Source organism: Salmo salar, chromosome ssa01, assembly GCF_905237065.1.
Source record: "Salmo salar chromosome ssa01, Ssal_v3.1, whole genome shotgun sequence".
In the NCBI taxonomy this organism is placed as follows: domain Eukaryota; kingdom Metazoa; phylum Chordata; class Actinopteri; order Salmoniformes; family Salmonidae; genus Salmo; species Salmo salar.
The window spans coordinates 71,406,708-71,419,552 of NC_059442.1; the positions used below are offsets into that span (position 1 = coordinate 71,406,708).

The 12,845-nt window shown below is 43.6% G+C and overlaps 1 protein-coding gene across 7 annotated transcripts in view; it reads left to right on the forward strand.

Moving 5' to 3' along the window:
• Nucleotides 1-12,845, forward strand: part of LOC106607988 (girdin) — a 97,336-nt gene that overhangs the window by 6,154 nt on the left and 78,337 nt on the right. For all 7 annotated transcript variants that reach the window (XR_001329355.2, XR_006770591.1, XM_014205542.2 and 4 more), the window contains exon 3: nt 1,741-1,849. Coding sequence is in view for 5 of the 7 variants with exons in the window: in XM_014205542.2 (XP_014061017.1) it covers nt 1,741-1,849 (109 nt within the window). In the remaining 2 variants the exon portion in view is untranslated. The remainder of the gene's footprint in view (nt 1-1,740; nt 1,850-12,845) is intronic.

Below are 12,845 nucleotides of genomic sequence, written 5' to 3' on the forward strand. Positions count from 1 at the left end.
AAGAAATGAGGTCAGAGGAGAGCATCCAGAGACTGAACTCAAGCCATCTGGCCAGTGAAGGAGCCCAGTGGAGGCCTGCGTGTGTTTAATCTCTGAGCACGTAAACCATGTTGGTCCAAAACCTTTTGGTTGATGATCATCAAAGCACAGCTCTGAATTAACAGACAGACGAGAGGGACTCAGAAATTGGGTCAACCTTGATGGTCTGTGAGGACAGATGAGGTGAAATTCCTCTGCTTTTGTCCTGTCAGTGTTCAAAAATTCAATTCAATACCCCTTTTTTTTATTTATTTCAGGTAGTTTCATAATGAATTCCTCATAGTTTTGAAAACAATAATGCTAAATGATTTAGAATGCATGATTAATTACTAAACTGTTGATTAATTAAAGGTAGATTGTTGGAATTGCATTGATATTTTTTTACATTTTAGTCATTTAGCAGATGCTTTTATCCAGGGCGACTTACAAGAGCAATCGGGGTTAAGTGCCTTGCTCAAGGGCACATCGGCAGGTTTTTCACCTAGTCTGTGAAATGTCATGCATTCCTCATACACTCAGAGCAAGGAAAAGACGTATTGTTCTGAAGTACCACACCCATGCTTAGTATGTCTGGAATGTCTGTTAATGCAGGTTGACACTCCTGATAACAGTTACGCTCCTAGCCCTGGGGGCAGCGCATGTCAATAGTACTCCTTCACTAAACTAGAATGCACTCCCTCTGTGATTCTCACACCAGACTCAAGTAATAGTTAAGTGAGTTGTTTTTGCAACAAACTGTCCTGCAACACAGACAAACGTTCCAAAGTTTAGACCAGAGCTCTCCAACCCTGTTCCTGGAGAGCTACCGTCCTGTAGGTTTTCACTCCAACCCTGTTCCTGGAGAGCTACGGTCCTGTAGGTTTTCACTCCAACCCTGTTCCTGGAGAGCTACCGTCCTGTAGGTTTTCACTCCAACCCTGTTCCTGGAGAGCTACCGTCCTGTAGGTTTTCACTCCAACCCTGTTCCTGGAGAGCTACCGTCCTGTAGGTTTTCACTCCAACCCTGTTCCTGGAGAGCTACCGTCCTGTAGGTTTTCGCTCCAACCCTGTTCCTGGAGAGCTACAGTCCTGTAGGTTTTCACTCCAACCCTGTTCCTGGAGATCTACCGTCCTGTAGGTTTTCGCTCCAACCCTGTTCCTGGAGATCTACCGTCCTGTAGGTTTTCGCTCCAACCCTGTTCCTGGAGATCTACCGTCCTGTAGGTTTTCACTCCAACCCTGTTCCTGGAGATCTACCGTCCTGTAGGTTTTCGCTCCAACCCTGTTCCTGGAGATCTACCGTCCTGTAGGTTTTCGCTCCAACCCTGTTCCTGGAGATCTACCGTCCTGTAGGTTTTCACTCCAACCCTGTTCCTGGAGAGCTACCGTCCTGTAGGTTTTCGCTCCAACCGCAATCTAGTGTACCTGATTTTGTTATAATTAGCTGGTTGATCAGCTGAATCAGGTTTGTTACAACTGGGGTTGGATTGAACATCTACAGGAAGGTAGCTCTCCTGGAACAGGGTTGGAGAGCCCTGGTTTAGACCTAGCTCTGTTAGTACTGGGGTCATCAACACAACCATGAGAAATGTCAATGTTCAAACACTGATTTAACACTGTACTGCTAATGCAGCATTTTACTGACTGACTGAAAGGCAGAAAGACAATTTACAAATGGATTTGTCTACTCTGCTCTTATTCTTATCTATTTCTTCCCCACAGAAATCCAAAAGCCACTGTTCAAAGAACCAACAAGAAAGTGAACAATGACTCAACACTGCGCATACATAACCTCTCCATTCTGATCCGGCAGATAAAGTCCTACTACCAGGTGAGTGGGCAGTTAACCCTAAAGCTCTAATGGAAAAATGATACAGATTGCATCTGGTGCTGAGGTCTGGTTCATTGTGCTGATCTGTTAAAGCCATTAGCTTCCTTGCTCTTTGGGATCAATGACATTTTCTACCCTGAGGTTTGTCAGAAAGACGCGTTTCAGTGGAGACTGCCTTGTACACACACACATGTGCACAAAATCAAGTTTAAACTAGCCTATAAACAAATACACACACACACACACATTGGAAAATAAGTATAAACACACATATTTGAAGATGTCTGTGGCTGGTGTGATGTGGGAAGGGGAACTCCATCCAGATGTCACGGAGGCTTCTATAAATGGAAGGGAACTGCATGCAGACATGTCAGACAGTTTTGGAGCTGAAACGCAGCACACTAATGTGGCTCTCCGTCTCACGCTTTGACTAATGAAGATCTGGGATGTATTTTGTCCTCAGTCTTGTGAGCGCTCAGAACAGTATTAAAACGGACACAATATGAGGAGTTACTTCCCCACTATAGTAACTTTAAAAGCTGTCTGCCAGTAGTGTCTCAGTTTTGCTGCTTGGCTGATGCTTTCACTGCATTAGATCATATGAGGTTCTTGCATGTGAGAGTCAATTCAGAGCGTGGGTGATCATTTCCATTCTGCTCAAGTAATGAGACTTCTCATTAATCTGATGGATAGAGGGAGGAAGGGGGGCTGCCTGGTGACAAGATCTGGTATACACGATGACTGCGGCTGGAGGGGCTCTGGCCTTAATATAAGGGAAGTTTATCTAGCTGTCAGCACCTCTGTCCACCAACTATTTTTTTGCCAACCTCACAGCCGAGAGAGAACCCACTTCATAATTATCATGGAGGACGATAAAGAATTTCAGCCATGATATGTTGGTGTTTCTGCTGAAGGTGCTGATGCTGGGAGAGATAATTGGTCGTCTCAGGGTGTCTTGGCACTCAGAATGATGATCAGGAAATGCACTTGATCCAGCATGCACAGCACCAACGGCAGGAATGTGTGGAGCTGACTATGGGGGATTTACCCAGCAGCACAGTCTGTGACACAGCCGTGGGAAATCCTCTCCTCAATCTGGACAGATGTTCTCTCCAGTCGGCCGCCATCGATCTTCCTATAGTCATCTGCAACTGTCAAAGCAGAAACTACGCAGTCACATCCCCATAAGCCCAATGCTCATCAAATTACCATATTGTAGAGAAGGATAATGCCTAGGTCTCTGGACACTGCTATTACATGCTTGGCTAAGAGACCTTCCTGGAACATCCCATTAAACATCCCGTGAACATCTCATTACGCAGGGCCATTGTTTATCGACATTAATGTCATAAGCCTCGAAAGCTCTGCTAGGCCCTCTTAAAATAATCTGTCACAAAGCCAAGAGTTGTCAGACCCTTATTAGCCGCTTGGGTTAAGTAAGAACATCAACTCTCCAAGTAGCCATGTCAAGCTGAAAGCATTAGCCTTAGATGCACAATGAACGTGGTGTGCTTCTAGGGTGGGTGTCATCAATCTTTTCCTAGCATTCCCTGCCTTTGTGCTAACCTCATGTTTTATATATTGTCAATCCAGTGAAGCCCCCACTGTTTGTAGCAAGTCTCTCAATTGTCGTTGTGGCTTTACCACCCACAATCAACTACTCCATTAACTGGAAACGCCATGCTATTTTCCTTTCATGTGGACAGCAGTGTTTCTTGTGGTGTTTTTGAGTAGACCTGAGTAGTACGTTTTGACTTGTTTGAAATCCACTTGATTACCACATTCATCAAGGGTTGAGATTTGATGGAGGGCTGACCTTTGGTGTGAATGACAACTACTTGACTGATCAGTGGACCAGCTGCCAGCTAACACTGCTTGGCTTTTTTTTTTTTACTTTTCTTTTGTGACTTTCAGCAATGATGGGTTTTTTTGGGGGCTGACTAGTGAACACAAGTAATTGCTCCACTGAAACAAGAACATCCCAGTCTTATGATATTGGATAATGTGTAGAAATTATTTCAGATTAAAGGTCTGGTCAAAAGACCCCTTGATTTTTATTGAGGTCTTGAATTGAAGCATCCTCCAGCACACTACTCCTTATTTCTAGGCTCTGGATTGCCTACTATCCAGCCTTAAGCTGCTATCTCTGCCCTGGCTTAAGGTTCACCCTGGTGCTTCCGTGCTGCTGGTTATTAACCTCTGACTGGCCTGCCTGGCTGATCCTAAACTAGGCTAGTGGAAAACAGGCCAGCGGGCCCCAGTCATTCATCACCCATATCCTAGCGGGGCTGATCAAAGTCTAGAGAGTCACTGATATTGAACAATGTCTTTGCTTTTCTTTGCTGTGGTCCCAGTTGTTCCTGCCTTTTTTAATTCATCCCTTTTTAATCTTACGTGTTCCAGATGTAAATATAATCAATTCTCTAGGTTTTCAACTAAGGGAGGTAACATCATACTAAAGTGGCCACGTAGAGACTGCAGGGCTCATTTGGCATATATGGTGGTTATGTTGGCAGCTCTACCATCTAAGGGTCTGTGTAGTTTGGCGGCATTCTTTTGTCTGTCCAAGCTTCTGCAGTGTCGCTTCACTCTTGAATCTCGGGAGGAGGAACATTATTAAGCTACTGATCGTGCTGACTCCGCTCAGTCTCCTGCAACTGAACAAATGTAATACTTTAGCAAACTCTCCTCTTCAGAGCTCCGGTGTCAGACGAGATCTCCATTCCTCTGGGACCCACCCCCCTCCATCCATCCTATTAGTGCACCAGTGTCTTGGACACGTGGAAAATGACTTTGTGCAGAGGTTGTTAAAGTGGAGTGGCCTATAGTTCCATAATGTATTTTATTTATATATAATTTATTTTATTTATTTATTTTTATTGTGGAGTCAGCTCTCATCGGCATGCATAATATGCATTTTGTCATGTCCAAAGGTTTCTGCTATTGCACTTATCGATCGGCTGCTTAAGTATTTGTAGGCGCTAGTCACTCATTGAGTGCTATTGTTGTTGGCATGGATACTGTGTTACTACGGTATGACACTGTACTGTTGGGTTTTGTAGGAAGGAGGAATGCTCATGACTGTCAGAAGGAATGATTGATTAGAACCAACGCTTTCCTAGTTATGACTCTTTATTACACTAGGAGTGCACTAGATTTTCATTTAAAAAATGGTATCGCCTTTTATTTATGCAGTAGGCTATTCATTCTTTGTCATGTTCTTTCAGGATCCTCATTACTCAACTGTACGTGATACCTTCCTTAGCTAGGCTTTGGTCATTAGGATCAGGGCCAGAGGTAATCATCTAATGCATCACTCCCAGGTACTTTGCAGTCCACTGAATTCAACTGTGAAGCTGTGAGGAGTGCTTCCCAAATACTCAACAGTTCACTGAGTACTACCTGGTGATTCAGAGGCCAGAAGGTGGTTTTGAGATCTAACTTATTAACTTAACTGAAAACTTTCACACTGGAAATTGTAATTTTACATTTTTCCAAACATTTTAAGTGACGATGTGTAGAGGATGAAGGGATTTTTATTTTATTTTTTTCCTAGTAATAATATTTAGGCATTTGGGTTTGCCAGTATTGTTGAGATTGGTCCTATGGAGGTTTCTCTTCTTGGTTACTCAATCCAAATGAATGTTAGGCCTATTTATTTGGTGGTCTCTGTTTGGCATGCATGCAGATTTTTCTGGAGCTCTCGCCAGCCAAACAAATTCCATGTGCGTAGTATCACGTCAAGTAAAAAAATAAATGACTTATAGGCCTACACTTTTCAGTACCGATGTGAATTGAAGAGTGGACCTGCTGTGTAACATCGCCCTTTAGCACTGCTTTGCATTGGGGTATGTTCTTAAGGCAGTAGCTCATTTTGTTTTCACTGCATTAAAGGGAACAGCGCTCCATTCACGCACAGGGCCTGAGCCTAATGTATCTTTTGACCTCACCCATGCCCATTTTAGAAGCCATTTAAAGATGAGTTGGCACACTCACAGCTCACATCCTCTCTGCTATCATCCAAACGCTAAATAATCCTCCACATATGACACTTTAATGCTGTATGTCTCTATGCTGAGCCCCGGAGTAGTGGAGCTTGTTTTGGAGGCTCCAGGGGACTGAGTTCCTCTCGCGGCTGAGGCTTGCTGACCTACACAAAGACTGTCTGTTAGTGGGCCAGAGGGCTGAGATGGCTAGAGCAGAGCCTAGGGTGGATGTTGTTGTTTTTGTCTTGGACTTCATCATGGAAAGATTTAAGTGTGTGTTATTATGGGAACGCTTCAAGCCAGAGGTTCTTTTGCGGTCTTTGAATCATCGGCAATTCACAACATTTATTTCATTTGGGAACTGCGTATGCCTGATCCCCAAGTGATTTCTTTCATGGCCTTTGCATTTGAAACATGAGCAGATCAGTTTATTAGGGCATGTAGGCTACTTGTAGCTTGGGGCTAAATGCATCTACTCATGCAATCTCACATGCTAAGCCTAAATGTCCTGTTGATGTCAGATCTGTGCCGATAGCTGGTATATGCACATCATCGCCAGCAGTCTTTTGAAGGGTTGTCATTTGTAGGTTTATTTTTTTATTTGGCAGATGCAGTATAGATTGAGGCCGGAATTCAATTCATAGCGCAGCGCGCTGGACAGCTAACAATGCAGCTTTTAACCTCTTACATCTAGACGTTCCGCTAGCGGAACACCTGCTCCAATATCCAATGATGGGCGTGGCGCGAAATACAAATTCCTCTAAAATCCGAAAACTTCAATTTTTCAAACATATGACTATTTTACAGCATTTTAAAGACAAGACTCTCGTTAATCTAACCACACTGTCCGATTTCAAAAAGTCTTTACAGCGAAAGCAAAACATTAGATTATGTCAGCAGAGTACCCAGCCAGAAATAATCAGACACCCATTTTTCAAGCTAGCATATAATGTCACAAAAACCCAGAAGACAGCTAAATGCAGCACTAACCTTTGATCTTCATCAGATGACACACCTAGGACATTATGTTATACAATACATGCATGTTTTGTTCAATCAAGTTCATATTTATATCAAAAAACAGCTTTTTACATTAGCATGTGACGTTCAGAACTAGCATACCCCCCGCAAACTTCCGGGGAATTTACTAACAATTTACTAAATTACTCACGATAAACGTTCACAAAAAGCATAACAATTATTTTAAGAATTATAGATACAGAACTCCTCTATGCACTCGATATGTCCGATTTTAAAATAGCTTTTTGGTGAAAGCACATTTTGCAATATTCTAAGTACATAGCCCAGCCATCACGGGCTAGCTATTTAGACACCCGGCAAGTTTAGCCTTCACCAAAATCAGATTTACTATAAGAAAAATGTTATTACCTTTCCTGTTCTTCGTCAGACTTCTACTTCAATATCAAATGTTGGTTTGGTCCCAAATAATCCATCGTTATATCCAAATAGCGGTGTTTTGTTCGTGCGTTCTAGACACTATCCGAAATGGTAAATCAGGGTCACGCGCATGGCGCATTTCGTGTCCAAAAAAATCTAAATATTCCATTACCGTACTTCGAAGCATGTCAACCGCTGTTTAAAATAAATTTTTATGCAATTTATCTCATAAAAAAGCGATAATATTCCGACCGGGAATCTGCTTTTCGGTAAATAGAGGGAAAAACAGAAAGACCGGGGCGGCCAGTGCACGCGCCTAAGCCCTTTGTCCTCTGATAGACCACTTAGCAAAAGCGCTCGTGTGTTTCAGCCAGGGCTTTGAATTACGTCATTGAGCTTTTTCCCAGGCTCTGAGAGCCCATGGAAGCCGTAGGAAGTGTCACGTAACAGCAGAGATCCTTTGTAATGGATAGAGATGACAAAGAAGGCCAAGAAATGGTCAGACAGGGTACTTCCTGTACAGAATCTTCTTAGGTTTTGGCCTGCCAAATGAGTTCTGTTATACTCACAGACACCATTCAAACAGTTTTAGAAACTTTGGAGTGTTTTCTATCCAAAGTTAATAATTATATGCATATTCTAGTTTCTGGGCAGGAGTTATAATCAGATTAAATCGGGTACGTTTTTTATCCAGCCGTGAAAATACTGCCCCCTAGCCATAACAGGTTAATGGCCTTTTTCTCGACTTTCACAGATCACATTCACGGTAAAGGCCGGCATGTCGGCTCGATCAGAAATTAGCGCAGATCTAACGCGGATCAAACCAAGCCTTTATCTAGATTCTGCATTGCTGTGTAGCCAATGCCACCAAAGCTACACTGGAGCAAAGTATAATAGAGAATATCATCATGACCTATCTATATAAAAAGACATTGTGTCAGTGACCTTGCCGTGTTCAGAGAAATTATAATTGGATGAGTACTGCCCCTGTCTTAATATAGCATAATGAGAGGTTTTTAATTAATTAAAGCGTATTCCGCAGAAGAGCTTGGCGAGTGTTCTATTAAGCCTCGACCAAGGTTGATAATTGGTGCAGTCACCCCTCTGTGGCCTCCTCATATAAAGAACCCCCCCCCGTTGAGCACCACCAGATCTCTAGCAGGCCTGGAGTCCCAGTTAACAGTAAAACTGCACCCTATAGCTACACCCTTATCCTAATCTGTTGAGAGGCTGGTGAAATTGGCGCTCTCTTGTCCCTTTGCGGCAGACATATTGTGAGCAATATGTTTGGAACATCGAATCGCAATGAAATCACAGGATCGAATCGCAATACGTGTGGAATCGTAATACATACCAGCAACAAAGTATCGTGATAATATTGTATCGTGAGGTCCCTGGCAATTCCCAGCCCCTGTTTCTACACACAGAGAGAGCGAGAGAGACCCACTTTTGCCTGCTGTATGGTTTTGGGTGAAAACTGCCACAACGGGTGCACCCTATAGATTGAAGATAAAATAAAGGGGGATGTCTGCCTGAGGACATCCCTGCGACAGAGTAAGAGATCTGTCACCATGACCTGCTTTAGTACAGAAATACGCCTATTTATTTAGCCAAGGATGACCTGAGATCGGTACTCTCGCACCTTGAGTTACACCACTGTTTCTATCTATAGTAAGTATTGTCATGACATTACAGTACAGCCACTCCAGCAGATGCACTTCTCCATAGCGACTTACACCGTAGTTGTCTTATTGAGCATGTGTAAAAGAACAGCACATTTCAAGATGAATTTAGATTAAAGTAGAAAGAAAAGAGCCTGATCTGTAGGAGAGACATGGGAAGTGTTGGTACCTGCCACCAGATGCTAGTCTCTGAGTGGTCGGGCAGGTTCCAGAGCCTACGGGAGGGCAGTGTGGGCCAAGGCTGTCCTAGTGGAGGTGCCTCTATCTTGGTCATTAGCAACAGCAGCAGCCCCAGGGGGCTATATTAAAACCACTCTAACTGATGGCTCTGGAAACAAAGGGAGGACAGGACTAAAGGCTATGTGCTCTCCTCCTTCACGTGTATGAAGTCTGTCGATCTGGCTGGGTCCTTCGGTTTCTCGTTTGGCCTCGCTAACAAGGGTCATTGACAGTCTGACTCGTGGGGGTCCTTTGATCAGTCGGTGGTACTACTGACTGTGACAGCTGGTATAATTACATGGATTTGTCATGTATCCAAATAAGCACTAAAGCTATGATATTTTGGTATGTGTACAGTAATTTACGGCCAGAGGATTTGATTCTGACCTACATTACAGCAGATCTGATATAACCAAGCACATGAGAGACCATATTTTATGCCACTATTCACACAGGGAGGTAGTCTGAAATCTTTGCGCTTAACTCATTAAATTTGAGAATAATGTATGTGAAAGTCCCACTTGTGCACGCTTATCTCAGCTCTGAATTGGACCTACAATCCTGTCTAAAGGTTTTCATTGTTTTCCAGCTTTTCTTGAAATCCTCAACAATAGGAGTGCTTTCCTTGTCTGTCACATGTGGTGAGAGACTGGTGTGTTACAGTGAGAAAGAGGAAACCTGCTGTGGCGCGGCTCGTTTCCATAGTGCTGCTTTCTGGAGCTGCTCCCGCTCTTTCCTCTCTCCCGCTCTTTCCTCTCTCCCGCTCTTTCCTCTCTCCCGCTCTTTCCTCTCTCCCGCTCTTTCCTCTCTCCCGCTCTTTCCTCTTCTCCTTCTGCTATCTGACCAGCTTAAGCCTGTCTACATATTCGTAATCACTTCACGTTTTGTACTGTACCGTAGCAGAGTTAAGTCTGCACTGCCTTTCCCAGAAGTGTGCATGCGTGAGACGCCCAGGGAAGATTCACCAGGCTGGGGAGAATAAACCCCATCGTCGTTGCTATGGCAGCCCACTGTGTGCAGAACGGTTGAGATTCAAGCATTGAGTTGATAAGCAAGCAAGCCACTATCCACCCCCTCCCCAACACACATGCACTCTCACGCTACTGCACACTTGCCCCCGTTTGAGAGGTGCCGGTAGTGGAACCTGGGGAGTTGGGGGTAGTGAGCTGCTTAGACAAACACAGCGGTCTCAGAGCAAACCTCTCCTTCCCTCCCTTCCTGGGGCTGGGGCTCTATACTGTTGGTGCCCAGCCCCAGTGAGGAAGGGAGGAGGGAGATCTGCATACGGCAGCAGAATACTGTATTAGGGAGAGGCTAGTATATCAGCAAGCATGGTTTGTCAGCAGAGCACACTGTCTCATAAGTATACTCCAGTCTATCAGGATGAAGAACACTGTCTAGTTGGCATAGTGTCAACAGGATCCACATACTGGCATAATGAGGGTTGTGGTTATTTTGAGCAACTGCATTTTAACACCTTGTGATCGCAAAAATGTTCTGTTTTGATGCATTGTGAGAACACGGTTTCGTCTCAGCACAGAACTGAAGGTGTAGCACTTCAGTAACACCTTATCTGATTGTAACGTGACCCAGTCTTGAAGAGCAATGAACTCTGAGCTGATCTATAATTCAGGAGTACACAGTGTGAAGAGGAAGTGTAAGCTAATCACAGCATACTGTAACTTTCTCTCTCTCTCCACACTGGCACATCTGCTTTACAGATTGACTATTTTCTCAAAATGAATATTAAGTTGCAGATGTGAGAAGTAAAACAAATCAGAAGACAGGCACGTACTGAGTGCTGTTTTTGTTGCTCTCCTGCCTGGCATCCTGCCATGGAGCGTGCCACTGGATGATGGAGGCTTTTCCATTTCAAAGAGGAGTATATATTCCTTCCACCACATGCTCAGTGTTTCCTCTATGCATTTAGCAGCAGCTCATCGCAACTGCTAAATTGTGGATGCCACTGCAAAAATAAAGAATAAAAAAAACTATGTTGAATTGTAGACGGGTTGGTTGTTTAGTAACAAAACCGGCACGTGGGCAACTGAGGCAAAACAGACAGGGTTGGCTTTGATTGTTGACATGTAAACTGTATTTAGTTTCCAAATGTTTTATTGAAAATCGGTGGTTAAAGTAAGGCGGTCCGGTACAGCGTCCTGGCAAAATAAATAGTGGGGTAAGCCGTACCGGTAAAACATGAGCCTATCACAATAATGAAAAAAGAGAAAGTCAACTGCAGGCTATTACACCACTATTTACCATCACTGCATCTCTGAGGCATGAAAGATGAGCGAATGGACTTGAAAACGGGTGGTAGGCCTATAGCTTACGCTCCAAAATGCGATGTGGTTCGACGAGAACACTGACATTTTGCCAAGGCAGAGATGAGTGGCCGACACTGAGGCGCACGGACAGCAGTGGAGCAATTAATTCTGTCGCCAAAATGGCATTACACTATTTGGTGTTTTGTGTAACCGATGTCTTTCCATTCACCACTGTTTGGAGGCTGGAAATATGTTGCGAGTGGATCAACGTGCGCGAGTAGCTTTAGAAAGGAGCCATTTTGAAGTGATTTTGATAATCAAAGAAAAACATGACTGGATGTGTTTATGCCACATATATGCAGTTAACTTGTTTTTCAACCACTCCGCAAATTTCTTGTTAACAAACTATAGTTTTGGCAAGTCGGTTAGGACATCTACATTGTGCATGACGCAAGTAATTTTCCCAACAATAGTTTACAGACAGATTATTTCACTTATAATTCACTGTATCACAATTTCAGTGGGTCAGAAGTTTACATACACTAAGTTGACTGTGCCTTTAAACAGCTTGGAAAATTACAGAAAATGATGTCATGGCTTTAGAAGCTTCTGATTGACTCAAATGATGTCAATTAGCCTATTGGTGTACCTGTGGATGTATTTCAAGGCCTACCATCAAACTCAGTGCCTCTTTGACATCATGGGAAAATCAAAAGAAATCAGCCAAGACCTCAGGGAAAAAAAAAATTGTAGACTTCCACAAGTCTGGTTCATCCTTGGGAGCAATTTCCAAATGCCTGAAGGTACCACATTTATCTCTACAAACAATAGTTCGCAAGTATAAACACCATGGGACCACGCAGCCGTCATACCGCACAGGAAGGAGATGCGTTCCGTCTCCTAGAGATGAACGTACTTTTGTGCGAGAAGTTCAAATCAATCCCAGAACAGCAAAGGACCTTGTGAAGATGCTGGAGGAAATAACAGGTACAAAAGTATCTATATCCATAGTAAAACGAGTCCTATATCGCTCAACAAGGAAGAAGCCACTGCTCCAAAACCGCCATAAAAAAAGGGAAGCTTGCAAGCCAAAGAACACCATCCCAACCTTGAAGCACGGGGGAGGCTGTATCATGTTGTGGGGGTGCTTTGCTGCAGGAGGGACTGGTGCACTTCACAAAATAGATGGCATCATGAGGCAGGAAAATTATGTGGATATATTGAAGCAACATCTCAAGACATCAGTGAGGAAGTTAAATCTTGGTCGCAAATGGGTCTTCCAAATGGACCTTCCAAATGGACAATGACCCCAAGCATACTTCCAAAGTTGTGGCAAAATGGCTTAAGGACAATAAAGTCAAGGTATTGGAGGGGCCATCACAAAGCCTTGACCTCAATCCTATAAACAAATTGTGGGCAGAACTGAAAAAGCTTGTGCGAGCAA